At 32.1% G+C, this 27,350-nt stretch overlaps 1 protein-coding gene across 10 annotated transcripts in view; it reads left to right on the forward strand.

Moving 5' to 3' along the window:
* The window catches only part of Nedd4 (E3 ubiquitin-protein ligase Nedd4), a 63,060-nt gene that overhangs the window by 31,899 nt on the left and 3,811 nt on the right, over nt 1–27,350 (forward strand). For 6 of the 10 annotated variants that reach the window (XM_088235904.1, XM_088235906.1, XM_088235907.1 and 3 more), the window contains 13 exons: nt 2,605–2,767; nt 3,790–3,914; nt 6,349–6,463; nt 9,435–9,872; nt 13,297–13,408; nt 16,087–16,185; nt 17,171–17,329; nt 17,775–17,899; nt 18,017–18,158; nt 20,904–21,113; nt 24,765–24,871; nt 25,086–25,219; nt 26,782–27,010. In XM_088235904.1, the coding sequence (XP_088092030.1) occupies nt 2,605–2,767; nt 3,790–3,914; nt 6,349–6,463; nt 9,435–9,872; nt 13,297–13,408; nt 16,087–16,185; nt 17,171–17,329; nt 17,775–17,899; nt 18,017–18,158; nt 20,904–21,113; nt 24,765–24,871; nt 25,086–25,219; nt 26,782–27,010 (2,158 nt within the window). The remainder of the gene's footprint in view (nt 1–2,604; nt 2,768–3,789; nt 3,915–6,348; nt 6,464–9,434; nt 9,873–13,296; nt 13,409–16,086; nt 16,186–17,170; nt 17,330–17,774; nt 17,900–18,016; nt 18,159–20,903; nt 21,114–24,764; nt 24,872–25,085; nt 25,220–26,781; nt 27,011–27,350) is intronic. The other 4 variants (XM_088235911.1, XM_088235912.1, XM_088235913.1 and 1 more) reach the window with 1 other exon arrangement.

The raw sequence follows: 27,350 nt of genomic DNA on the forward strand, positions 1-27,350 counted from the left end.
GGTATTTGTATTCTCCAAGCCTGAGTGGTCCCCTCAATATTAATATTCCTTTTGATTGTCCGTTGTACAATATATCAAGTTTAAAAATGTTTATGGTAAAACTTCAAATCTGTAACACATAATAACATGCATAGCCTAGGTTAAAAATATAAACATATATAGTACAGTCACACGATATAATGTATATAGAAAAAAAGTATGGATACTAATGTCCACGTACTAAGTTAAACATTCGTCGGCTTAGCCGCCCGAATATCTGTTTGTTTGATAGTTTCAAGTTGTTTACAAAAATAAAATTTTACAAATTGCAAGTATTGTGAACGACTGCGCCAGCTGAAAAATATTTCCGATAGATTTCGCTGGTAAAAAAAAAAAACTTACTCCCGCAGTGCGTTCACAAGGAGAAAACTTTCGGATGCCTACGTCACGCTTGTCTCGCCATATAATATTTGTCAAAAATAATTATGTTCCGGTACCCTGTAAGTACCTCTACTCAATCTGGCACCCTATGTAAATGTTCGTGTGAATTGTTTGTGTGTTCGACTCAAGAAAAATAAAAAAAAATAAAATTTATATGTGTTGTAGGAATGTATTACTCGGCGTGCGATTTTTGGTGAGCGAGTCGCTCGAACGTATTATATTATGTTTGTTTATAATAATTTTAGTTAAATTATGAATCACCTGTTTGAATTAATCCCGGCCGAGTAATATTGTTAAGAAATTAATCACAGTTTAATCAATTCACTAGTTACATTAATTACATTTACATTAGTTACATTTACATTGAAGATTGTTACCGACAGAAAAATTCACTCGATTCGCTCGGTCTTTGAAAAATCTAATTCTATTATATATTATAATTATTATAATATAATTCTATTATACTAAATTAATTAACCTTACAATAAGTTAACCTTGAAATAGATTAACCTTGATTAATTACAAATAAATTAAAAGTGCAATCAAATTTGTCAAGCGAAGATATTTCTGTCTGAAATTTTGCGCAATTTTTATGGAATTTGAATGGGGTCACCGTGATTGATTGTTTAATGTTGTGTTTTCGTGTTCAAACGTCGGGGTATACCACTTTTATGTCGGCACCTAGTTGGTGGCCTAATTTTGTGATGTACAAAGTTATGTGGGTGCACAGAATGAGAGCAAGTAAAACAGGGTACTTACGTTTTACACAAAGATTTATTCACGAAACTAAACTACTGAAGCTAACACATTGAAAGAAGGATTCTAATAACTATATTAGGCAAAATAAAATGAAGTTGGTAAATCTAAATTGGCGGTAATTTTGTGCCTCGAAGACGCGTGCGGTGAGGTCGGAATCCGGTAGTATTCTCGAAGCCGGTTTGGCCTGTTCGTACGCTCTACGTCGGCGTTCGGCAATGTTCGGCTCGTGCCGTCGTTGTCGACCCGCCACACTTGTATATATTTTTCAATAATCAAACTTCTTTTTTTAAAGAACAGTAAGTTATTGTAAATGGGCGGGATTAGGACAAGCATGCTTGAATAGAGGATAAGGAGGGGAAGGGAGATGTACATATTTATTATTATAATGTCTACTAAGTTACATAATGCATTTCTTGTGTAAATTTTAAATCTGACAAAGTGATATTTGTGTAGTCTGTCTTTAAATTTTGTATTGTACACTGAAAATGATTATTTTTACAAATTATAAAAAATAGATTATTTATTTATGCTTCATTAGGTTAGTTCATAACATCTTAAGAACAAATATATACTTTTAATAGCATTACAATTTTTTATCGAAATTTCTCAAGAACATATTTTTTCAAATTAATTTGAAATATTTCAATGCTTTCTATTTCTTCAGGTAACTCATTGTGTACAACTTAAACAGTATATGTATGTTAATTTTTTGTTTTTAAATATCTGTATTTAAATTACATGCTCTTTTGCTCAATGTAACATGATGTTACCTTTCACATGATCACATGTGAAAGGTAACATCATGTTACTTTTCACATGTGATCATGTTACATTACTTTAAAATAAAAAAGTACCTTATAATCTTTTATAGAATATTTTCTTTTCTCTTTCTTATATTACACAAAAATATTATACCTGTCTATTTATTATAGGAGCAAAAATTCATTAACATTTCTTGTATACCCACGAACAGGCCATGCCTTTATGGGTTTTTTTAAAAAACTATTTTTACTGTTAATATGTATTTCATTGCTATGTAATTATCCTTTATTTTTGAATACTCTGTTTTACCTCCTTTGTATATTGTAAAAAAAAAAAAAATGTAAGAATTACAGGTAGGGTAATAATTTTCATCTATGAAATGAATGGCATAGACAATCACATTAATATGGTCAACTTGAATTTTCCACTAGAAAAATAGAACATTCATATAAAATTTTATCAGTACCACATTTGGTTATATGTTTGCAACTGATGGAAGTTATTTGAAATTTTATACAAATATCACTATTTTTCAAGTAAAATTCATGTTGACTATTGATTAATTTTTCAATGACCATTCATGGTTGCTCGCCTGGCAGGCACCTAGAAAAGTACCAAACAGTTGTATCGAGGAATATTTTTGAATATGTTTTGTGTATTTAGTGCCCGTTCGCGAGTACGCGGTCACCTGGAAGTGTACCACGCTCTGATTGGTGCCCCGCCCGTTGGAAGCCCTGCCCCCACCCCCACCAACGGACAGACTTCGGGACAGCCAGAGGACTGGGAACTCATTGAACCGCCATCTCCTACAGGCCATGTAGATTCCGTAAGACAATTTATTTCTACTCTGCCACACTTAAATTATACAGAAAAAATAACTGCCCGCCTTGGTTTAAAAAAAATGAACATTTTTATCAACTAATATAACAATGATGTCTGTCAAAGACGTATAATTAAATAGACGCGTTACAAGCGCATAATAGATGGCATTACATTCCATGGGTGGTTTCCTTTCTTGCCTTCATTCTCCAACAGACTGTCACCGTGATCAGATGTGATTCTACAAAGAATTATGTCACTTAATAAATAACTTAATAAACATTACCAGTCGTTAACAAAGTGGTCAAAAAGTTTTGGACCAGGCGGAAGAAACACGCAGTCAGTAAGAAAAGTGAAAGAAAAATGAAATCTTTGGTTCTTCCATCCAGTCTTCACATTGCGGAGGTCATCACCATCAAGCCGTAGAGTTGGCAGGAACGAACACCGTTCTGGCTCGCAACGCACAACCCGACGCAAATGAAATTTTCGATTTACTTTGTTTTATTTTTTAACTTGTTTTGATTACATTTATGAGCACACATGAGCATATATGTGTTTAAATTTTTTCTTATATTTAAAATATATTCAAGTAAATTGCTATTCTTTAATTTTATTAGTATTATTTTACTCTATTTTATTTTCTTTCTCACTGTTTGTAATGATAGAATGCATAATTACACTGGAAGTTTTTAAAATAAACTTATTTATATAATTAGTTATATTTTTAATTACAATAATAACAATAACAGCTGGCAGCTAGTGTCCTATCTAGGTTAATAAGTTATACAGAAAAAAATATAAACTAAAGAAATGTGTATATGTCTTTCTTACGAATGTGTATTGTAATTTGCTATTTCTTTAAAAATAAATTGTTTAGGGCAATGCAGTATTTGGTATATCTAAGATGCAGCTAGTATAAGAATAACGGGTCTATTTATAATACGTCAGTGATGTCTGTCTATTTCTAGATTATCTTTATGTATAACCAAGTTTTACAATACTATTTTTTTGTTTATGTTTTATACTTAGGTAGTTGTCGGAGATAACCTTCCCCCCCTTCCCACAGGCTGGGAAGAGAGACAAGACGCCAACGGCAGAACGTACTATGTCAACCATGTTGCAAGAAGTACTCAGTGGGAGAGACCTACCTTAAGGTAATTTTTTCTGGAATTTTCCGACAATATGAACAACTTGCCCCCTTTAAAATCTCAATGTAATCTGATTTAATAAAAATAAAAATTCATGTTCTGATGTGCATTTGTTTTTTGAAATATTTTGACATTTAAAGGAAGCCTCTACAGCATAGAATTAAGAATAGTCCAGAAGGATCGTAGAATCATATTTGAACACATCCGACTGTGTCCAAAAATGACCCCACTATGTCGCACTTTCGCCGCGCGCATACTTAAAGTCGCCACTTAGTGTTGCCATGTCGCGAAAAATATAACCATAACTCAAATGTAATTAATATAAAAATAAAAAAAGCAATTTGTTAATTTCTCAAAAAAATTTATTGTACACGCGAAAACATTGATTGACACAACAGAGTTAATAAGTAAATTGTATTTTTTTAGAATTATTTTACTTATTTTTTTTTTTACAAAATTTATAAAAGGTAAAACAGAGCATTAAAAAATAAAGGATAATTACATAGCAATGAAATGCATATTAACAGTAAAAATAGTAAACAAAAATCCCACAAAGGCATGGCCTGTTCCTGGGTATACAAGAAATGTTAATGAATTTTTGCTCCTATAATAAATACACAGGTATAATATTTTTGTGTAATATAAGAAAGAGAAAAGAAAATATTCTGTAAAAGATTAGAAGGTACTTTTTTTATTTTATAGCAATTAAAAAAGGAAATAAAATATTTTAAAACACATAAAAATATTCCTTATTATTAAAGGGCAACAAATATATCATAGAAAAAATGATTTAAATATTTAATAAGAGTAATTGAATAAATGAACTTTGAACTTAAAAATTAAAACAAATGTTCTTATTAATAATAAGTAGTGTAAAAAATATGACTACCCTGGCAACACTAACAAAATTTCTATTTTGTTTTCTTTGAAAATCTGACAGGTGGAAAAATAATAAAAATTTTAAGTAATGCGTTTGCTACATACACATGTATTCGGTACTTACACATGAAATGTGATCCCATCCTGTTTCTTTAAGATCCCAGCAGTATTTTTACACTTCAAAATGACACAACACGGCATAGTTGAATTAATTCGGCGGCCTCCATGGTGTAGTGGTCAAGACGCTTGACTCACGCACGGAAGGTTCCGGGTTCAATTCCCAGTGAGAACGCAAAAATTAAAATGTGATTTTTCTCAAGCCTGGCTGTTTCTGTAATGTAATTCACCACTGTAATTGGGCCTCCTGGCCTGTTGTAGTGCAAAAAAAAAAATGAAATGAAAAAAAAAAAAAAAAAATCGGGAGTTGCGTACTGAGCGACGTCTACAAAGAAACTAACGGGTCAAAACATAAACCTACTCATTTATGAGTAGTTGAGTCGCCTTTAGTTTGATGTGCGTATGCGGTTTCTGGACTATTCTTATTTCTATGCTCTACAGTTTTCAAAATCAATGTTACAAAATGGAATTGAAATCTCCCATATAAGTTAATAACTGTAAATGTTTGTAAATATGGAAAAAAATAGCTGAATTAAAACACCTTTATGATTTTTATCACTGTGTACTGATTCCATTTTGAAATTTTGTGAGTACTGTTATGTTTATATCTGTCGTTAAATTTTTGATTTTGTATAAAATAATTAAAATTTGAAAAAGATCAAATTTTCATTCACTGAAAGTAAAAATTATAGCTTCTCATTTTACTTATTACGGTCACTTTTTTTGTGTTGGCCTTGTGCCCTGAGATTTCATAAAATAAAATTTTAAAATCATAAATGGGTGATAGAAAAAGCCTCTAAAAAAAGCAAAAAATTAACCGTTTGTTCAACACTAAGGCATAATTAAATAGAGATGATGTTTTCTAGAACAATAGTTTGAAATTATGTTTTGAAAAATGAGCATTGTCATCTTAATATTGCCGTGCAAAACGCATAGTGGAGTAAAAAAGACCGTCTGTGCCAGTTTACTGTGAATTTGAAGCTGTATGTCCCGGCTTTCTACGCTGCTTCTCATATAATAACTACAAGTAAAGTTCCAGAACTTAAGTTGAATGGAACATAGTGTATACATATATATCAGTGGTGTTAACGCGCTCTATATTTTTTAAACTTTTAATGTACTTAGGGGGCTAAGGTCAAATATACCTAAGAATTTTAGATTTTATTTGTACATTCAGATCAATTTAAACTGCAAAATATATTTTTGACAATTTTAAATATAATTAGATCGACTTTTATGACTTTATTATAATAATAAAAGATTGTTGACATCCGGTGTTCTGTTTAATTTGTTTTTCCATATTTTTAAGGCTTATTTTGTTTGTGGAAGTGTTGAAACTGGTCACAAATAATTTCGAAATGTCTTATTTCAAAAATACATTATAATAGATGTCCATCAAGAATATTTAAAGAAAAAAGCTCGAATGATTTATGTAATCTTGCAGCAATGAGAGTGGCGACGCAGGACGTATGGAGAATGCGGTCACAGAATTCCAGAGAAGATTTCACATCTCACACGATTCCAGTTCACCAAATATTCCCGCCACACAATCCACTCAGGTGATTACTTCTAACACTATCACTCTTACACTCACGCACACTCCCTCAATTCCATGATCAGAGATTGTCCCGTTGTCAGCATTCAATATAACAGAATAACTAATTGAACAAAATCAAGTAAAATACTTATATAAATAGCCAATTAGTTGGACGGCTTTACTGATATGCTCCACCCCTGACCTGCTTCGAGTTGACCAGTCTAGCTGATGTGTACGCATTACGTACGTAGCCTAATATGGGTATGTGTAAGTAAGTCCAAGGAGTGACGAGTTGAAACCTGCAACAGTTTAGCGCTGACCACTGCGAAATGCTGGACTGCTCCAGCATACAAGGCGTTAGTGTCAGTAGCTGCTATTCACTAACCTGCATTCGAATTGGTTGAATACCTTCCATATTCATCTGATCTTGCCCCCAGTGACCACCGGCATTTTTCAAAACTCAAAATATTTTTTTGGACGACGATGAGGTTATGTGCTGCTTAGATTATAGTCCTTAAAATACAGAGTGTTCATTAAACCCTGTCACATCCGAAACCACGATGATCAGTATGAGCAAAAAGACATATTGGCACATCAAAATAATTTTTTAGAACGAATAAAATTAAAAAAAATAAATATCAAAAAAATCAAATAGTTGCTTACTTCTGCATGGCAGAAACGAGGAGGGGGAGGGGGGAGTCTGATACTGCGCCGCGCTCCCCTCACTTCTTCCCTGCAGAAGTAAGCAACCATTTGTTTTTTTAAATATTTAATTTTTAAAAGATTTCTTTGTCCTAAATATTTTTTTAAATATGCTAATATATCTTCTTGCCAACACTGATCATTGTGGTTTCGGATGTGACAGGGTTTAAAGAACACCCTGTATAGCTTGATTAAAATGACAGCTGCCAAACTAATGTCACTAGTGATGGGAAATCACTGATCAGTGATCATGTACCGATCAAATCGATTTTTTTCATGCAAAAATGAAACTCTGTTTCCGAAAATTGATATAAAAACGCAAAACAAGCCTATTATAGTATGTTTAAGACAATTATTCACCAAAAAATTAGACATTTATACTTTTTTTCATGAACAATATCAAATGAATTATTTTTTTATTAGATCGATTTACATTGATCAATTTGTTTATCTCTAACATTTTTGCAAAATGATATAACCTTGTAAGAACGTCGTTAATAATAATATTTTTTAAAGTTTTAAAGCTGATTTTATATAATTATGTTGACTTATATGTCGAGCGTTGTATTTAAAAAATAAATTATCATGCCAAATACAAATGATTTTTCGTGTGTTAATATTAATCACCCCTCAGACGTTACTACAAAGTTATATCGTCACTTTTGCTGACAACTATCATTCTAATCAAGCTATATTTTAAGGTCTAGAGTGGTTGGGGGGGTCAGACAAATGTTCTACCAGCGCTGATATTATAATTGCTTTTATTGCGCGGTAAAGCACATATTTAGTACGTTATTACGCGCTATAAAAGCATATAGAATACCAGCCTGGAAAGCTATGGTAATGTTGGGAGTATTGCTGGAAGAAGTGCATCCCTTGCAAGTCCAGGGGTGGTATTCTGAACCCTTCTCGCGGCCGTAGAAAACAGTTTTTCTCATCAACTTTAAAATGGGTCAGGGGTGGAGCATATAAAGTAACTCTCGCAGTGCGGGATTTCACTCATATAAATGTTGGGGCTTCTTTTATATTTGTTTGGATAAATCTCTCGGGTGAAGCTTCACGTAGCGAAGAATCGCTCGTTTTTAAACATGATTGCCAAGTAAATTAAGTACTAGATTATTCGCATTTGCATTGCACGAGGATATTCTTCCCATCTTTTACTCACACTTCATGGAAGTGGTGTCCGGTGTGCCTTTCTAGGCCTAGATGCAGATGCCTTTAACACAGTCAACGGAAACTTTACATCTGGTTTGATGGGCAGATGGGATGTCTATCTGTTGAAATGAGGATTCCAACTGGAATATGTAGATAACCTGAAATCGAATTACACATTAGATCAAGTTACACTATTATTTATGTTCAATTATTATTCTTTTTGGCTTCATTCAATAATATATTTATTTAAAAAAATGTTTTTATTTTTGGCACGGTTGATTTGATTCTCAATATTTAAGTTTTAAATTTTAAAAAAGTAAATATTTTATTTTGATTCATTAGTACGGCAATATTAGATTTTTTAAAATACCAATTTTCCCCATATTTACTAAAAGATAATGTGCATTTTAGTTGAAAATTACAATAGTTACAATGTAACAATACTTTTTTCAAGTGAATAAAAAACAAGTATTTTTCTTATATTTCACCTATTTTTTCCACTTCCTTCTTTTCTTTTATTGTAAATGCAATCTTAGTAAGTGGAAACATTATTGGGTGAAATTCATTATCGTTAATTCCATGAAATTAAAATAGGAAACAACCAGTTTTTATGACTAACAAGATTTGTTGGAGAGTTTTTGCTTGCTTTTAATCCAAATAAATGCTCTTTTGGGATGAAGTTTTTTTAGAATGTTTATATATGTTGAATTTGGTGACTTTGGTTTGATTCTTCCGCTTAATCTATACCTGGAAAGGATAAAACTCTGTATTTCATTTATTTATACTTAGTTTATGTATTTAAATTTGTAACAGTAGAGATTTGAATGGGAACGTCTACATTTTGTGAGTATGTTTGTTGTTATTAAGTATCTATGTAATTGGATTAATTAGACAGAACGGAATGTAGAAGTTGTCTTATTGTAGCGGTACTTGCATGATGTACGTAATAAGCATATTACTTTCTGTTGCATGCCTCATCCGTGCTGCAACGCTGTTACCTGATAACCTCACCGATGTCTCGTCTTACACGAACATTTCCCTGAACCCTTCTAACTCCCCACCGATAATTGTTTCAAATTATAATTGTTTCTTTTTATCACTTGTTCACACCGCCAAATGTTCCGATAAACTAACAGGACGATGGGCTGAACAGCAACCAAAATAGTCAGATCGGCTCCCTGCAAGGGACACCGAACCTGTCTCCCATCCATTCCCCCGAGTTGAGGCACAAACTGACCCAACTGGCCGAAGAACGACGAGAAAGAGAGGATGCGGAAGATGGCGACGCTCTGCCCCAATTCACCGAGGAAAATAGAGCTGAAGATGCCACAGAACAACTAAATGAAGAAGAATCGAACGATGAATTAACTGGGAATGATATTCAGGAAGGTGATAATATTGAAGAGAGTCAAATTACCGCAGATGAAAGTGTCGAAGCTATTCAGGAAGCGGCGATCGGTTTGACAATTGACGAGAACCATTTCAGTTCTCCCGCAGTCGGGAGTGTAATGGGATCTCCCGTGTCACCTCGCCGCTCTTCGTCTCAACCCTCGGAAGATTCCCTCATATCCGAGGTAAGGAGGGAAGTGGCTCCCTCGTGGTGTGTGCTTTATGTCTGTCTTCCATCGTCGCTCACTATTTTGGCCTTAAATTATTTCCCACCCTTAGTCAAGACCTTGTAAGTTCATCTGTAAATTACCCGCTCATTCATATCTTATCATATTTATTTTGTTCAAAAAGTTCATCCTTAAATGAAAATATATTATATATGTTTTTAAAACTATTTTGTAAAAAGCATCTTTAGTGATACTGTGTAGTTTTTTTAACTTGTAAATCAAATTATTTATAGTTTACGTCAAAAAGTTTTTTCTTCATAATTCTTTCCAAGAATTAACAAGTTCCTTTAGATGTAGTTTTATAATTCGAATTATCTTTAATAAGAATTAGTTTTGAAACTCCGTTCATCAGGTTCATTCACAGATTCCACGTTTGATTCTGAGTATTTGAATCATAAGAATGCAAATGTAATTCTTAGATTTTACAACCATTCAGATGCACAATGAGGTGTTGTGTGTCGTTCAAACTCTTTTCTAACATTTCTGATCACATTACAGCATCCACCATCAGGAATGATGATGTCAAACACATTGTACTAATGCAAATATATGTATTTTTTAAATGCCGGTTTGATATTTTATTTTGGTTAATAAATCATTTCATTCATTTTAAATCTGATCTGAAATTTAATTTCTCTCAAATCTTGACTTTGGTTGCGATAATATTTTGACAGTCAAAAGCTAATAAAAACTACATCTAATTAAAATATACTGTATTGTGTCGTGTTCTGCTTTTAACATTCGTGAAAGCCATTTTTATAGTTTTCGTTTGTGATGAGTAATTTGAATGTGAAAGGCTTCTTCAATTCAAAACTTTTTATGTATTTTGCTATTATTTCTGTTTCCACAACCTGATCTAAAATAGAAGTATCTGTATTTTTATTTAATTATTTTTTCATTTGTTTCATATACACAGCTATAAATTGATTTATTGTGATATTATGTCAAGTTTCATAAGAATGTATTTTTAAAGTTTAATACTTATCATCAGCCATATTATATATATTTTTCAATCTCGTTATATTTGCAATTTTAAATCTTATTATGAATATATCTTGTGCACTGTATTTGTGTTTGAATTTGTATGTCTTTGTTTTAAATTCTGTATTTTATATGCACGTTTTTTATGTTGTAACATTCATAATGTATTGGCTAATTTATATATATTATGTATGGTTTTTTTCCTGGCATTTTTCAAGCTTTTTTGTTTCATCACCTTTGGAGAATGAAGGTTTGTTAATTTGAAATTTTGCTCGAGTATGTGAATGCATTATTCCTCTATTTTATAAATACATAATAATTGTGAAAAGTGTTTGATATTTTACTTATATTAAGGATTTATTTTACGGAATGATACAACAAAAAGTTATTTAATCTTGTTTCAACCAAATATACTTAAATATTTTTTTATATTTAAAAGGTAGGTACATTGTTATTTGATTTCAATTGGTAACTAATATCTAAATATAAGTTATTACATTGATTGGTACATTGTTATATTAATCTCTTGAACAATTTTTTTAATGTTTCTGACGACAATATATTTATTGTACGTTTTAAAAAGTGTAGGTTTTTTTGCTGATATGAATAATGTTTATAGATCAATTTAAATGTAAACTTATTCAATGAGAAAGCTAAAGCAAATTAAGCCAATTTTATTTTTAAAATTACTCAGCGTGTGACGCCACAAGTTCTCTTCGGTGAGTTCTGCTGATTGGTGAATTGGCTTCCCGTAAACCGGAAATCTATCACAACACTGTCGTTGGTCAATTCGGAAGAGCTAGTGACGTCGTTCAATGTAGTTAATTTTTATGATTTTTTTATTCATTTTCAAGAATCTTCACAGTACAAATTAATGCTCTAATTTTCAAAATGCATATGAAAACATTTTCCATATCCAATTTCCTGTAGCTTTGTGAAGTAAAAAAATGTCCGGCACATCAATGATGTCATATTTTAGCCATATTTATGGAGCAGCTGTCAAATTTAGCCTAAAAAAAGAACCTCCTCTCTTACAATACTTGAGCGCCAAATTCATTAACATCTATAGCTTGTTTTACAAAGTTTTTTTTAGTGAATCGTCAATTTTGTAAATGACCAAAGTGAAAATGGATAATTAATTAATTTATTAATATCATTGTACATACATTTATAAGGGACAGAGACACAGATTATAGCGACACAATCAGGAACGACCCATGCCTGTGAACTTTGATAATAATAATAATCCATTAAAACCATAGTGGAAGGTACAAATTAAGCCCATGCAAGTCAAATATAGTTTTGATGCTATGACAATGAAATATAACATCCATTTTTTTTTCAGGGGCATGTTTCTCCTGTAAAATCATTAATGTCATACTTTGGTTGTTTTAGAAATTAATGATTCAATTTGACAGTGACCCACCACAATTTATTATCTAGTCAGTTAACAATTGAGGATCCTTTTTTCAAAACATGATATTTGCCCCACATAGGGATCTGAAGGGAGCTAAAAAAATTTTTAAAGTGTTATCGTTTTTTCAAAATACAATATTTTATTGTTTTTATTGTCGCCAATTTCAATAATTTATATTGGGCGCTAAAGAAATATAAAAAAAAATTATAAACTGTATTAATACATAACCATTACAAATATATATACTATATTAAATTAGATTACCTTCAGACTTAGTTGCAAGGTGTAATTTTTTAAAACAAAGATAGTTTACGCAATTTGACGCGAATCACAAAAAACCCTCTCCTGAAAAATTACATTTCAAGCAAATGACGAGTTTTTGAAAATTGGTCCTCGGTTAATAATAATAATAATAATTGGCTGATTTATATAGCGCCGTTTTTGTGAAAAATCACCTCAAGGTTGCTTTACAATTGTATACTTAAACTTACATTCTAACTAAGCTAAACTGACATATTATATTTTGACCAACAGCATATGCAATAAATTCAAAAGTGCATATTTTATTTGTCAATAATCCTAAACCTCCCATATTTTTTGAACAAAAAATATATATATTTTAAGAAATTAAGTTAATCTAGGCCCTTTAGAATCAAAATTATGTAAAAATATACTCAAGGTTTATTGAACCCTTTTTATGTTTATTTAATTTATATACCTTGCTGGACAAGGCCAGTTCACTATGGGCTTGCAGAGATGTCATGGAAGTATTTATTTATTGACATATTGATTATGATTGAATCAACTATTGGGTTGAATCAACTCAAAAGATTTTATCAAATCATTTCTTGCCTACAATGATTTGGACATACTGTTTTTAACTATCGCCAATTTAGTTTTTTATTTTTCTCCAAACGTATTGCCAAATGGAAATACTAGATTATGTATGTTTGATTTGTTTGTAACGATTATAAACTCTTCCAGATCGAAGACAATGTTGACTCGGGGCACTCTACGTCAGGCACGGAGGCTTCTCAAGATGGGCAGAGCGGTCGGGGGTCTGCCAACAGTACTCAGCCAGTTCCGGGAAGTGAAGGTAGAACTCATCGCTTTCAACTTTTTATCATTCGCCTCTTATGGTAACATTTCAAAACCAGAGATACTGAAATAGAATGTCATAATTAATCACAAAAAACCCACATCAATTGCAATCCCCGCTGAAAAGTTACAGCACAAGAGTCTGAAGTTAGTCTCTATCATTATATCAACTTGTTGGTAACTAACTAACTAACTAACCATCACGCCATTTCCCCGGAGGGGTAGGCAGAGAGGATAGAACGCCACACCACTCTGTCCTGGCACACTTCCTTTGCTTCCTTCACATTCATACATCTTCTCATGCACGCACGTCGATTATTCCGACTTTTCACATGACCACTTTCAAGAATTTGTTGTACTTGATCATGCCATGTCTTTCTCGGCCTTCCTCGACTTCTACAACCAGACACATTCGCATCATAAATCTTTTTAGCCGTTCTTTCATCATTCATTCGCTCCACATGACCGAACCATCGCAAAAGACCTTTCTTAATTGTTGGTAAGTTAAATAAAACAGTTTATTGTGTTTTACGAACATTTATTGCCACCATTTTCGTGTTTTGTAATTTTAAAGATGGTTTATTGTGTTTTACAGACATTTATTATTATGAATATGATATTCAAAAAGTTGCAATAAAAAAATGGTTCAAACATTGCTGCATACATTTTCTAATAAAAAATAATTTGCTGAATTATTTTTTTTCACTACCCTCCATTTACATTTATTTGTTGGTCCCTTAAAATACGTAATTTAGGGGTTTTACTGTATGCACTTGTTTTATTTAACCCGCCAAACGGAACTGGCGGCCTCCGTGGTGTAGTGGTCAAGACGCTTGACTCACGCACGGAAGGTTCCGGGTTCGATTCCCGGTGAGAACACAAAAAATTAAAAAATGTGATTTTTCTCAAGCCCGGGTGCTCTGTGATGTAATTCACCACTGTAATTAGGGCTTCTGGCCTGTTGTGGTGCAAAAAAAAATGTAAAATGTAAAAAAAACTTACTTTCTGGATATAATAAAGTTGGATTGTGACATATTATATGACTCTGGTATTGTTCAACTTATAAACATATTTTATTTCTATTTAAATATATTTCAACAGAGAGGGAAAACATTTTTGAGAAGGGAATATGGAAGTCTAGGCATTTACAGGGCTTATGACCTGTCATTGGCTGGTTTAAGTGGCCACTTTACACACTGTGTAACATTTACCATTCTGCCCATGTTTGAACATCCACATTCCCTCAACTCTTCCATCTGTTGACTTTTAGCCGTGAAGTAAAAGAGCTGAAACCTTTATCACGTGGGTGAGATTCATCCGTCTGAACCAAATCACCTACTAGGCAACGCCTGAAAACAATTTTCCAATTTTTATACTTCCTCTTTTACCATTTTATTTTATTTTTATTAGGGGAAGAAAAACAACAGATGTTAAATAAAATATCAAAAATAGTACATACATCCAGTTAAAGTTTTTCACAAATATAATGTTAGAACACAATAGAAGAAAAAAATGGAGAGCATTGCAATAAGGTTGGGGATGAGGAAATAAAGTGGAAGAGAGGTCTCAGAGTAATAATGCGTAACCTAGAGAGGAGCCCAAACCTAGGAAAACCATTAAATGACTATTGGGTATTAAGTTAGCTACAGTTTGCAGCAAAACAATGGGCCGTACTCAGGTCGAGAATTGCCAAATGGATATTAATTTGCATTGTAATTACTTTTCAATATGTACCTGTGTATTTATCATTGCAGGGTTATTCCAATCTATTTTTCTATAATTCGCTTATATTTATTTTATAAAACTGAAAATACATGTTTGTGTTTATTTTTTTATTTATTTATTCATTTTATTCATAATATATTTATATATATAACTCCATTGAACCAAAGTCCTGCGTTGAGTTTGTTTGTTTGTCCGTCACATCTCCGAAATGGCAAGTCGTAGCGGCCTGAAATTTGGACACGTTATTTTAGATGCGATTTCAAGGTTAATGTTGCTATTTTCGAGTAAAATTTTAATCGACCTCTACTCGATAAAAACTCAAACTTTATATGGATGCCTAGTGCGGCCCTGACATATTGCTCATAATCAACTGTCATTATCAACAGTAAACATACTTTAATTCACAAATTTATCCCCTAAATTGTGAAAAAATAGTATCTGAAGTAAATATGTTAATATAAGGAAAGTTTTTAAGCAACATAATACACATGTCGGGACAATAAATGCCAAAAATCAATGCAAATCATGGGAAAATATTCGGAATCAATTACTTGTGAAAACTGACTCCTTTAACACCCTTTGTTGCTCCTACTGCTGCAACCAAACATACTGCAATTCACCATAGTCGATTTTTATTTATTGTAACGTAATTATCCAAGTTATTTACAAACAAAGCCAAGCACAGTTACAAAAGCATTCGATCAAACCGTTATGTTTATGTTGTCAAATAAAACAAAATGGCCACCAATTGGTCGCTAGCCAACAGACCAACATCGCCTGCGTTCTATGAAACATAGTGTTAGGGCTTCTCTCTAGGTTATGCATTATTACTCTGAGACGAGAGGTATTTTTATAACACAGTTGACCAATTCGAAATTTACTTTCGATAATACCGTAAATAAATTAAAAGGTACATAAATGAATTATTTATAACTTCTGTTGAATTTTCAGGATTACCATCAGGATGGACAATGCAGCTGGCACCGAATGGACGCATGTTCTTTATAAATCACACTGAAAAAAGTACTTCGTGGGTCGATCCCAGAACAGGTATGTTCTAGATTATTCTCCGTAATCTTGGCAAGTTTTTCCAGCCTCAGTCTTCAACTTAATTTTATGAATTCAAATTACAAAACCAAAAGATAAAAGAGCTTCAGTTCTTGATGTTGGTTATAAACTTTTGTTGTTGAAAAGGCTGCTTCCCTGTTTTTGTGTATTTCGCCGTTGCTATCAAAAAGGCTATATGTAGAAAAAATAAATAAAGATGTTTTTTTTAAATGCCCTATGATAAATAATTGCAATCCTTCTTAACAACTTACTCTAATAAATACATCTAAAAGTTTAAAAAAAACAAACTGTTTTGGTAAATATACGGTAAAAAAATTCCAATTCAACCAAGAAATTTTTTAGTTTTATTATTTTTTTTGTCAAAATAGTCACATTTTTACTATTCGTATTTAAAAAAACATTTAACATGACTTTATGTAAAATGTAGCATAAATAATATATTATGTACATAAATATAACATTATACATGCATGTGAGATCCATACAATATGTTGCAAAACAAATACGCCTAAAATTTGACTGCTTGCAATCAGAACAGGTAGTGCCAATTTAATATTACATACATACATGATTATTCTTAATATTTTTGTTCTATGTCAGACTTCATTCGTTTGTTTTGCAACTATTTCTGAGTTCTTTAAAGCAATTTAAAGCATTTAAAATACAGTTTGTAGCTTTTAAAATTCAGTTTATATTCATTAAAATTCAATACAATTTCTAACTTTTAAAATACAATTCATATCTTTTAAAATACAATTCATATCTTTTTAAATACAATAAACAATTTGAATTTTTTTTATTTATTGATTGTTGCATCAAAACAGTTCTGCAAATATCGTTACTAATAGTAATGAAAGATCTGTCATATTACATTGAAAAAACTATGACTGCTGTTGGTATAGGAGTTCTGTCTGCGAATGTGTTCTTAATGTAATCTTCAGTATTCAATGGATTTTGGGCCTTTTAGGAAGGGCGTCGCCCATGCCCAGCGGTGGGGAGGGGGAGGGGGCCCGCGGGGACTCGAGGCGGGGCTCCTCTGTCACGGCGGAGGACCAACTGGGGCCGCTGCCCGAGGGGTGGGAGGAGAGGTTGCATTCTGACGGGAGAATATTCTTCATTGATCACAGTAAGGACCCCATGTACAATAATTATTCATTGTAACTGGTAGAAATACAACAATTTTGGCGGGGGTGGTCAAAAGAAAAAAGTTGACTGAAATATTTATATTATACCCACATACAACAAACTTTTTTAAAATAAAGGCTTGTTAGAAGATAGGAAGAACTGAGTTGTGGTCCCCATGGCTGGTGATGCAGATTTACAGATTAGAGGTCCGAGGTTCTTACCCTGCTCTACTGCTACTTGATTCCCGTTGTCTAATAGTGAGATATTTACAACTCTAAGTTTTAAGATTAAGTAAATCATGAGAAGCAATATATTAAAAAAAAAAAAATGTATATGATATACTGAACCAATGTATTACTCGTAACTGAACACAATTTGCATGCATATCTAACATGGCATTGTTCGTTTTGCAGATGGTTGTATTATATTCTCCTTGATGTTTTTAGATACCAGAACTACTCAATGGGAAGATCCCCGAATGTCCAATCCCCAGATAGCCGGTCCCGCTGTACCTTACTCTAGAGATTACAAAAGAAAATATGAATACCTTAAAAATCAATTACGAAAACCTGTAAGTCTACATCTGAATTATTAGAAGTTTAAAAATGGTGGAATTATTTCTAAATCTACTGGATTCAAAGCAAATTTGTCGATTTTAAATAATGTTTTTCTTTCTTGATAATTTCAGAGCAATGTTCCAAATAAATTTGAAATTAAAGTTAGAAGAGGCTCTATACTGGAGGACTCATACAGAATCATTAGCTGTGTGGGAAGACTTGATCTATTGAAAACTAAACTTTGGGTCGAATTCGAGTCTGAAGTTGGTTTAGGTGAGTCTTTTAAAATCTGTTAACGATACCTTAGTTCAATCTCTTTAGTAGAGACCGGATTATATGCACTTGCATGTTTTGGCTATTTTACAGGTTTTAGCATATTTTACTGAAAACCCGCTGATAGGGCAGGGCATATTTGCGCTAGAAATATGTAGTTTATGAAGGATCCGGTCATACTGACAAGGTTGGAAACATTGAACTAAAGACACGTTTCTCACATCTCGGTCATCTAGTTTGCGTTAGCAACGAGAAGAGCTCTGAACTAAATGTATCTTCGTGTCTTTCGTATCTTTTGTATCTCTAGGTCATTTAGTTAATTCATTAGCTGTGATTGCGCTCTCATCTCCGTGATTAGTAAGTAGGTTAGGTACCCACCTATATGCTCGGCATATTATGTAGTAGGCACTTACATAATATGCCGATTCTAGCTCCTCTGTTCTTACCGCCTGATGTGGCGCCTGTTATTAGATATATGAGATGGCACGAAGATGCGAAAGATGCTGATATATGATGACCTAAATGAGCCGAACGAGCTAGTGATGCATTCGTTTGAACTACTTAAAAGATCCAATCACTTCTGTGATACAGATCAAGTGATACATATCCTTTCGGTGACAGGGTCTCGTTGAGACACCCACCTCTAATTTGCGTTATTAAACAAACTTGGCTTCGAACCTTTATGTCAATTTAATAGTTTTATTAATGACACGGGTGAAATTTAGCCTGGGAAGATATGCGCTAATATAGCGCCTAAGTTTGAGCACTGCCCGGTAACCTCAGTGGACGTGGAATATTCATACTCGATTTATAAAGATATTTTGATTGATGGAAGGAGTGACCTGACAACAGAAAATTGAGAAAAATACATTAACTGCAACATCAAGAACATTTTCATATAGAATTCTACCAATTAATACACAATAAATAAATGCAATAAAAATGTTTTATTTTGGATACCTCACCAAATTTTTAAACAAATATTGTATAAATGGTTTGTGATAAAAAAATAAAACCTTAAATAAAAAAATATATATCTTGCATATTTTAAGCATTTTACATGCCTTTTAATGTTACATTATAATCCGGTCTTTATTTATTAGTCTTCTTCGAATGATTGCACTTCTAGAGGCTTTAATATTCCAATTCAATAACTTATTTGATAAACTACAGTAAAAGCCCTGTTTTTCAAGAGAGCAACAAAAACAGAGGAAAACGCTCAAGTGAGGAAATGAAAAATGTATGGAAAAAATGAAATTACATAAAAATATAATTATTGTACTAGACTATACTAAATATTGTCGGCCTCGTGGTCTCGGGTTCGATTCCCGGCATGGTTGATGTAAAATATTTATTTAAAAGGGTTATCTAAAATGTTTTCACACTAGAATATTTCTTAGTCCCTGGACTAGTACCTGAAGCGTAAGACTGATCATCTTACCTTCATGTAACAAAAATGATCAAGATACGCTGCGATTGGTATACCAATGCAGTGCCCTATGCATCATTAGGTGTGGAAATGGAACGATGATTATGATGATACTGAATATACTGCAGAAAAATTGAAAAAGTGCCAGAATTGGGGATTATTGATATTTACCTATGATTTCATTCAAAATATGTTGTATTTTTTCAATCAATACTATAATGTGTTTTTTTTTAATGAAATAAAATAAAAAATGTTAAATAATTTTATGTAGATACTTAACCTTTAAAACACAAAAATAAAAATTTGTCCTTGCATAAAATACATACATACATTCGTTTTTCCCCTAAATATTGGGAAATTTTATTTATATGGTATCACTTTTTTTAGTATAGCACCACATAGAAGTAAAATGGATTGTCTCATTCGCCCATACCAATACTGAATCAAATGCTCCACAACTGTATAGCTTATGTTAGGTTTTTGTCATTTTCATTGTGTGTTTTGTAATATAAATAATATAGATGTACATAAATACCTTGTTTTTAAAACTGTCTGAATATTTGTTAATTATGTTTGTTTTTTAAGTTAGTCTTCTTTGTTTATTCTCAAATGTAATTTCAAAAAACTAAATTGTTATGTGTCCTCGGCACGGGAAACCCCAGTGAGGTCACATTATTTTTATTATTAAGTATAGTTTGCAAGCGAAAAATATGAATAAATAAATATATACATAATTTCAACTGTCATTTACATCGCGGCAAAAATGTTTCACACTTTTATGATAACTGTTTAATCTATCTTCTTTTCACATTATGTTTATAACTTTAAATAATATTTCTATTGCCAAATTTTTAAACTTTCTGTATCGTAATTTATTGATGTAAAGACTTTATTCTTCCTAAACTTGCGTCAACTGCATGTCACAATTTAGTAAAATGGGAAAATTGGATACTTAAACAAAATGGTCAATTACACTGTACCTAATTTGAATTTAGTTTGAGACAATAATTTACACATTTTTTTATTTACCTTGATTTTATCCTCCATTCATGCGGCGGCGTGCAGCTCGTTGTCTTTTGACAGATCGAAAGAGTTTTTTTACGTAAAACCGGATTTCATAAGAAAACGTTTATTGGGGGGAATATTTTAATGAGAATGTATGGAAAAAAATGGGACCTAAACGTTTCGGCGCAAAAAGCGGGAAAGAGTAAAAACGAGGTTTTACTGTATATGTAGATATTTTTTTTACTCTGGGGAAGTATTCGAAGGGAAAAGTTTGTAAACGTAAAACTATAATATGATGCGATGTTTCGTAGATTACGGCGGCTTAGCCCGAGAATGGTTTTTCCTACTTTCCAAAGAGATGTTCAATCCATACTACGGGCTGTTTGAATACTCAGCCATGGACAACTACACGCTGCAGATCAACCCGGCTAGTGGAGTTTGCAACGAGGAACACCTTAACTACTTTAAGTTTATAGGAAGAGTAGCTGGGATGGCAGTTTACCACGGCAAACTGCTGGACGGTTAGTGCACTCATTATACATATATAAGTCAACCCTCGTGTGGCTATGATGTCGCACGAGTCTATATGGAATACAATATTTGACATATCTATCTTATTTTTATAAATAATTAATTCATGTTTTGCTATAACAGGCCAAAATTAAATGTCAATTTTTACAAATTATGGAAAATGGAATCTTATACGGGTGTATAATATATGTGATTAATTTTTGTTTTGAAATACCTACCTGTATTTCAAAATATGCCATCCAATGCTTAGTGTAACTATGCTTAAAATCTAAATAAAACTTAAAATGATTGAGGAATTTAAATCTTTGAAATGAATATACATGTATATATGTTTTATATAATTTTGTTTAATGGATAATAAAATTTTTGGCGAGAGATTATTTTATTTCCATTTTACGGTACATTAAAATTTTACTTTGATGAAGAAATAAGGCATGAATTCAATGTCCTAGTATTCATTAAATTACACTTATTGCAGCGTATCTTTTGTACCTATTTATAAAAAGGCAAGATTATCAGCAAACACATGAGTTCAAAAAAACTGTATGAAAACCACTTTTTAAATACGTAAATAAGTAAGAGTATTTTGTCAGACTCTAACCCGAGATGTCATACTAGCATTATGTAGTAGCTAACATGTAGTGTTCATTCATAATAACATTCCTTTTTTGTTGTTGTAAGAAATATTAAGTATGTGTAGGACTTTTGTTTGTCGATGCAGGGAGCTCCTACCCCAGTTGGAGATGACAGAAGAAAACAATGTTATGGTTCGATGTGTATTTATTACATGCTGAATTAAATATAAAATTCGGTCATGAAGCGCAAGAGCAACGGCTGAACTCTACTGGCTATAGTCTTAATGCTGACCTCTTGTAGTAGGGGTTTCACAGCTTTTATAGTAGCCGTTCCAATGGTTCTCTCTTCTTCCAAGTGGGGAATCGGGGTCTTTTTTTATTTCCCTTACTGTTAGCAATTATACATCTGTGCTATGTAATCGGCATTTTGGCTATTTCGATCATTTGTGTTTACGTGCAGAAAATGCACCATTCACCTTCTCCACTGTCCTTAAGGCAGGGTCTTAGGTCAGGCCACAGTGGGCATTGCTTTCCGGGAAACCTCCATGAAAAAACTATGGGATATTAATACATATTGTATGCCATTATTTTATTGCCCTTGTTTGTCTTTGCTACATAGTTTTATGTTTTTTTGTTCAGTTTCTTGCAGTGGCGGCTTTGCCTTATGTCCATTGGGTCAATGACCCCCCAAAATTTGCTACCATTTTAAAAAAAAAAGTTCCTTGGACCTATTGTAAAGAAAGTATATAAGATAATGTAATTAAGTTTTATAATATAAAATAAAAAATAATCTTTAAAATATATAAGTACCTATTGATACGCATATTTTTATTAATATATTATTATATCGAATGCTATACAGAAAAATTGCCCGACGTAAGTCCTCGCTACATATTTCTCTGTCAATTCTTAAAATGTCCCAAAACGAATGTCTTGCAGTGGCGAGCCGTGATTTATTTTATAGGTAATCTATTAAAAATGTTCATTAATTTGTACTACATATAAGTACCTACATAACATGTAAGTAATGTAATTATAAATGACTATTTTTTTGTGGTTCTGTTAAAATCAACTCAAACCACAATTATTATTAACCACGCGATATACGTAGCTTTATTCTACACTATTTTAATAGAATACTAAACTTGTACAAAAGTTTATTAACAAATACCACAATGACATTCCGCAGATATTTCCATTATGATCTGTCAATGACAGTACTGTCAAGACGTGAGCACTGGCCGATTTCTTTTAAAATGAATAATGCCTAAAACGGCCACTGCGAACGCCACCTGTCCTATGTGATACATAATATGCCAAAGGTATCCCATCAAAGAAAAATAGTCCTTCGGAAATAATGTTCGAAATACTAGTTTCCAAATAGAGAATCTTCTAAAAATATTTGTAATCTGCAAGTTTGTTTTAGTACTAAAAAAGCCGACTTGGGTTAAAGACAAAAAATACAGTGTATTTTTTTGTATGGAAGAATAAGCTGAGGTAATCGGCTGGTTTCATCGTTCAGTAAGAATGGGCTGGGCGCTAGCGCTGGGCGCACTTCATAAATATTTTTTTGTCGAAAGATATAAACGGTAATTTATAATAAATAAAAATTACTTTATTTATTTTCCCATAAACATGGTTACTATAAAATATTATTAAAAGTCAAATATAATGGTAAGCTGTACATAATCGTTTACTTTGACGATTCGCCCCTGATGTCTTGTCTCTATAGTTTTGCATCGGAAAGAAAGAGATGAAATGTACTCTTGTTCTAGAAGATACTCGCTTAAATCATATGAACGCAGGACAGTGTACCATGTGTGATAAACAATACGAATGAAAGAAGGTTAGAATGAGATATATAATATTGTTATCGGCGTGAACGAGATAAAAATGATGATTGTATTGCTATGTATTTTACATGCCTACACTAAAAAAGAACTAATTCTTCATGGAAATTATTAATATGAGCTAACATTTTCTCTTCCCTTTGGAGTATGTGCCAGCCTATCAAGAGTTCTGTATTGTGACTGCCTCCATATGAATGTATTTTTATTGTGAAATACACATGTACCTATTTAGCAGGGGCGAACCGTGTATATAAGCGATTATGCGCAGCTTACCTTTTTATTTGACCAACCATAATAATGTTTTATCGTAACTTTATTTACAGAAAAACAAATAAAGAATTAACATTTATTTTAAATCATTTCCACCGTTTGTATTTTTATCCTAATATAAATATTAATATCAATAAAGCGCACCCAGCGCCTGCGGTGAGCCAAGAACTAGCCGATTATTCCAGCTTATTTTTTCATACAAATAAGTATACTGTATTTTGAATGTATTTTACCCCAGTGCGGGTTTTTTCTCCTAGATTAAATTTGCAGATTACACAAATTATTTGAAGATTCTTGATTTGGAAAACAGTATTTCAAACATTGCTTCTTATTTTTCTTTGAGATGGTACTTTTGACATAAGACCATATTTCTTTCATGCGTCATATTGCAGGACATATAGCGATCCACGCGCCCGTTTTTAGCACTATTAATTACTAGAACAATCGACTAAATTCATAGTGGCATTTTTTATTTATTTTTTAATGAAATTTATATTAAAGTAATGGATAATATATCTATATAATATAACATATCACGAAGTTAGATAGTTTGAGTTGATTTCATGGATGAGAGTTGTTGTATCACACAGAACTACAGAAAAATATCAATTTATAGCATATATTACTTACATTATATTATGTACCTCCTATGTGGGTGGAAATATATTACATTTTTTTATAGCTTACTTGTAAAAAAAATCACAATTCGCCACTGCTATTCAGTAAAAAAAATGACCCCCCCATTTTTAGCCCCTTCAGCCGCCACTGGTTTCTTGTATATATGTTTCTTCATGTAACTGTTGTAATCAGCATAGGCCGTATATATTATAAATAAATAAATAAGCACAGAAATACTATTAAAAGGTATTTTTGATGTATTAATAATATACAAAGTTGTACACTGTCTATTTCTTCGGATTATAAAACAGTCCTGTTTTTGTTTCAGCTTTCTTTATTAGGCCTTTTTATAAAATGATGTTAGGAAAATCCATCGACTTAAAGGATATGGAATCCGTCGATTGGGAATATTACAATTCGCTTATGTGGATCAAAGTAAGTTGCAACTTTAGTTTGTATAATTTATTGACGATTTGGTTTTTAATTATGTTCTCTCTCGCATCTTTATATGGTCTTCGTTTTCTCATAAATTTACATCTGAATTATCTATGGTGCCCGTACGTATTATTATACAATGATGTTTAATACATTTAATTTGTATTTACTTATTATGTAATTTTCTCCCGACTAAATTAAATATTTTTTTTAGGAAAATGATCCTTCAGAATTAGACGTCACATTCTGTGTAGATGAAGACCAATTTGGGAAAACGAACCAGAGAGAACTGAAACCTGGGGGTGCCAATATTGCAGTAGACAATTCTAATAAGGATGAATATATTAGGTAAATGGGGAGAGATCTTTATATTCAAGTATGGTAACATTTAGTAAAAGCCTTGTTATGGATTTATTTGTCTTGTTATGGATTTTTAGAGCTATAAATTACATTACAATCGGTAGAAATATGTTCACTATACTATTTTAAAATATTTTTTTGCACTATAACAGGCCAGGAGGCCCAGCAAGGAAGTTCAGTAGTTTTTTAATTTTTTAATAGACGATCAAAGTCAAAAGTTGAAAAAAAATTATTTAAGTATCGTAGTATCAGCGCATGATTATTAAAAATTTTAATTACTCCGCCCGTGATGTCGCAAGTTCTAGTCAGAGAGTTTTGCTGATCGGTGAGTTGGCTTACCGGAAACTAGAAATCTATCACAAAATTATAATTGGTTGATTCGGAAGATGTAGTTTGAAGCAGTTCATTTTTATCAAAACCTTTTTTATTAATTTATTTAAATCTTGAAAAAGTGCACGCATATTTTTATGTGTGCTCTAATAATAACATTATATAAATATGTACTTATATATAAAATTTATCAGTTATTTTACACATATGCTTTTATTTAACGTTAAGTTTAAATTTTGGTATTTATTTTTCATGAATGTATTTTTCCATTTCATAATAATTGTTTCTCTGGTATTATGAGTATGTTTAAGTTGATTTTGATTATTTTTTTTCCTAAATACTGTGGTTTGTTTGGAATTAACAATTTCGCACATATTGGGACTTTGAGTATTATGCAATTAAAATCTATAACCTAATTCCACTGCCCATTAAAACAATTAGTAACGAGAGAATGTTTAAAAAGGCTATTAAAAAATGGAAAGTGGAGCTAGGTAGAAGTAAAATGGATCGTCTCATTCGTCCAAACCAATATTATGTTATGTTATGTTTTTGCTCTTTTATTGTGTGTTTTATAATCAAAATAATATAGGTATACAGATATTAAATATAAACATAAAAAATATAAATACGTAGGGAACTGTCTTAACATTTTGTGATATAAAAATCTTTGTATATTCTCACATGCAAAAAAAAAAAAAAGTTTATTGTCAAGTGTCCTCGGCACGGGTAATCCCAGTGAGGACGCATTGTTTTTTTTATTGATTATTGTTTATAATGTAAAAAAAGGAATAAGTAATACCATGATATTATAAAATATTCTTTGCCTATGCATGGTTGACATGAAATATTTTTAAAAATATTTCATAGTTCCTGGACTGGCACCTGAAACATAAGACTGATCATGTTACCTACATGTAACAAAATGATCAAGATACGCTGCGATTTGTATACCAATGCAGTGCCCTATGCACCATTAGGTGTGGAGAGGGAATGATGATGAAGTATTTGTAATTCGTTAAACATCTACTTTACCTAATTTTTTTTCAAAATAATTGTTAGAGCTTTTTTTTATAACATTGTTAATTTGTTTGAAATGTCTTATTTTGATAAAAATAATACGCTATACTTCCAATAAATAAGATTTTTATAATAGTTTTTTAGTTATGTATACTTTCGGATTTAGTCTCCAAGTTAAGCCAGGGGCTGTATTGTATTCGCAGGCTGGTGATCCAGTGGAGATTCGTGAGTCGAGTGCAGGAGCAGATGTCGGCCTTCCTGGAGGGTCTGGGCGGGCTGGTTCCGCTGCCTCTGCTGAAGATCTTCGACGAACACGAGTTGGAGCTGCTGCTATGTGGTATCCAACATGTGGACGTACGAGACTGGCGCGCCAACTCCCTCTACAAGGGGGACTACCACGCCAACCATCTTGTAGTGCAGTGGTTCTGGAGGGTAAACATATTTAACATGTCCTAATATTTTTTTAATTTGTTATTATACTGTATGAAAAAAAATATACAAAATTAATTTAAGAGTCCACCTAACTAGAAAAACCTGTTCTTAGGATGACTGTACCAATTTTCATTTTTATTTCTCCTAAGCTAATTTGCTTCAGCCAGATTTTGATTCATTGTTTGAAATATTTTTTGTTGTCTGGTTAACTTATTATAGTTGCCGACAGGACTAGTCGAGGGCATTGGAAGCAAAGATAGCAACCTCAAAAAAAAATTTTTTTTTGGTTATGATGTCATTCTGTAGTTTATCAACTTTATTTTTATAAAAATCATGAGTT

Source organism: Micrasema longulum, unplaced genomic scaffold, assembly GCF_059751315.1.
Source record: "Micrasema longulum isolate JH-2025_06_02 unplaced genomic scaffold, ASM5975131v1 h1tg001467l, whole genome shotgun sequence".
In the NCBI taxonomy this organism is placed as follows: domain Eukaryota; kingdom Metazoa; phylum Arthropoda; class Insecta; order Trichoptera; family Brachycentridae; genus Micrasema; species Micrasema longulum.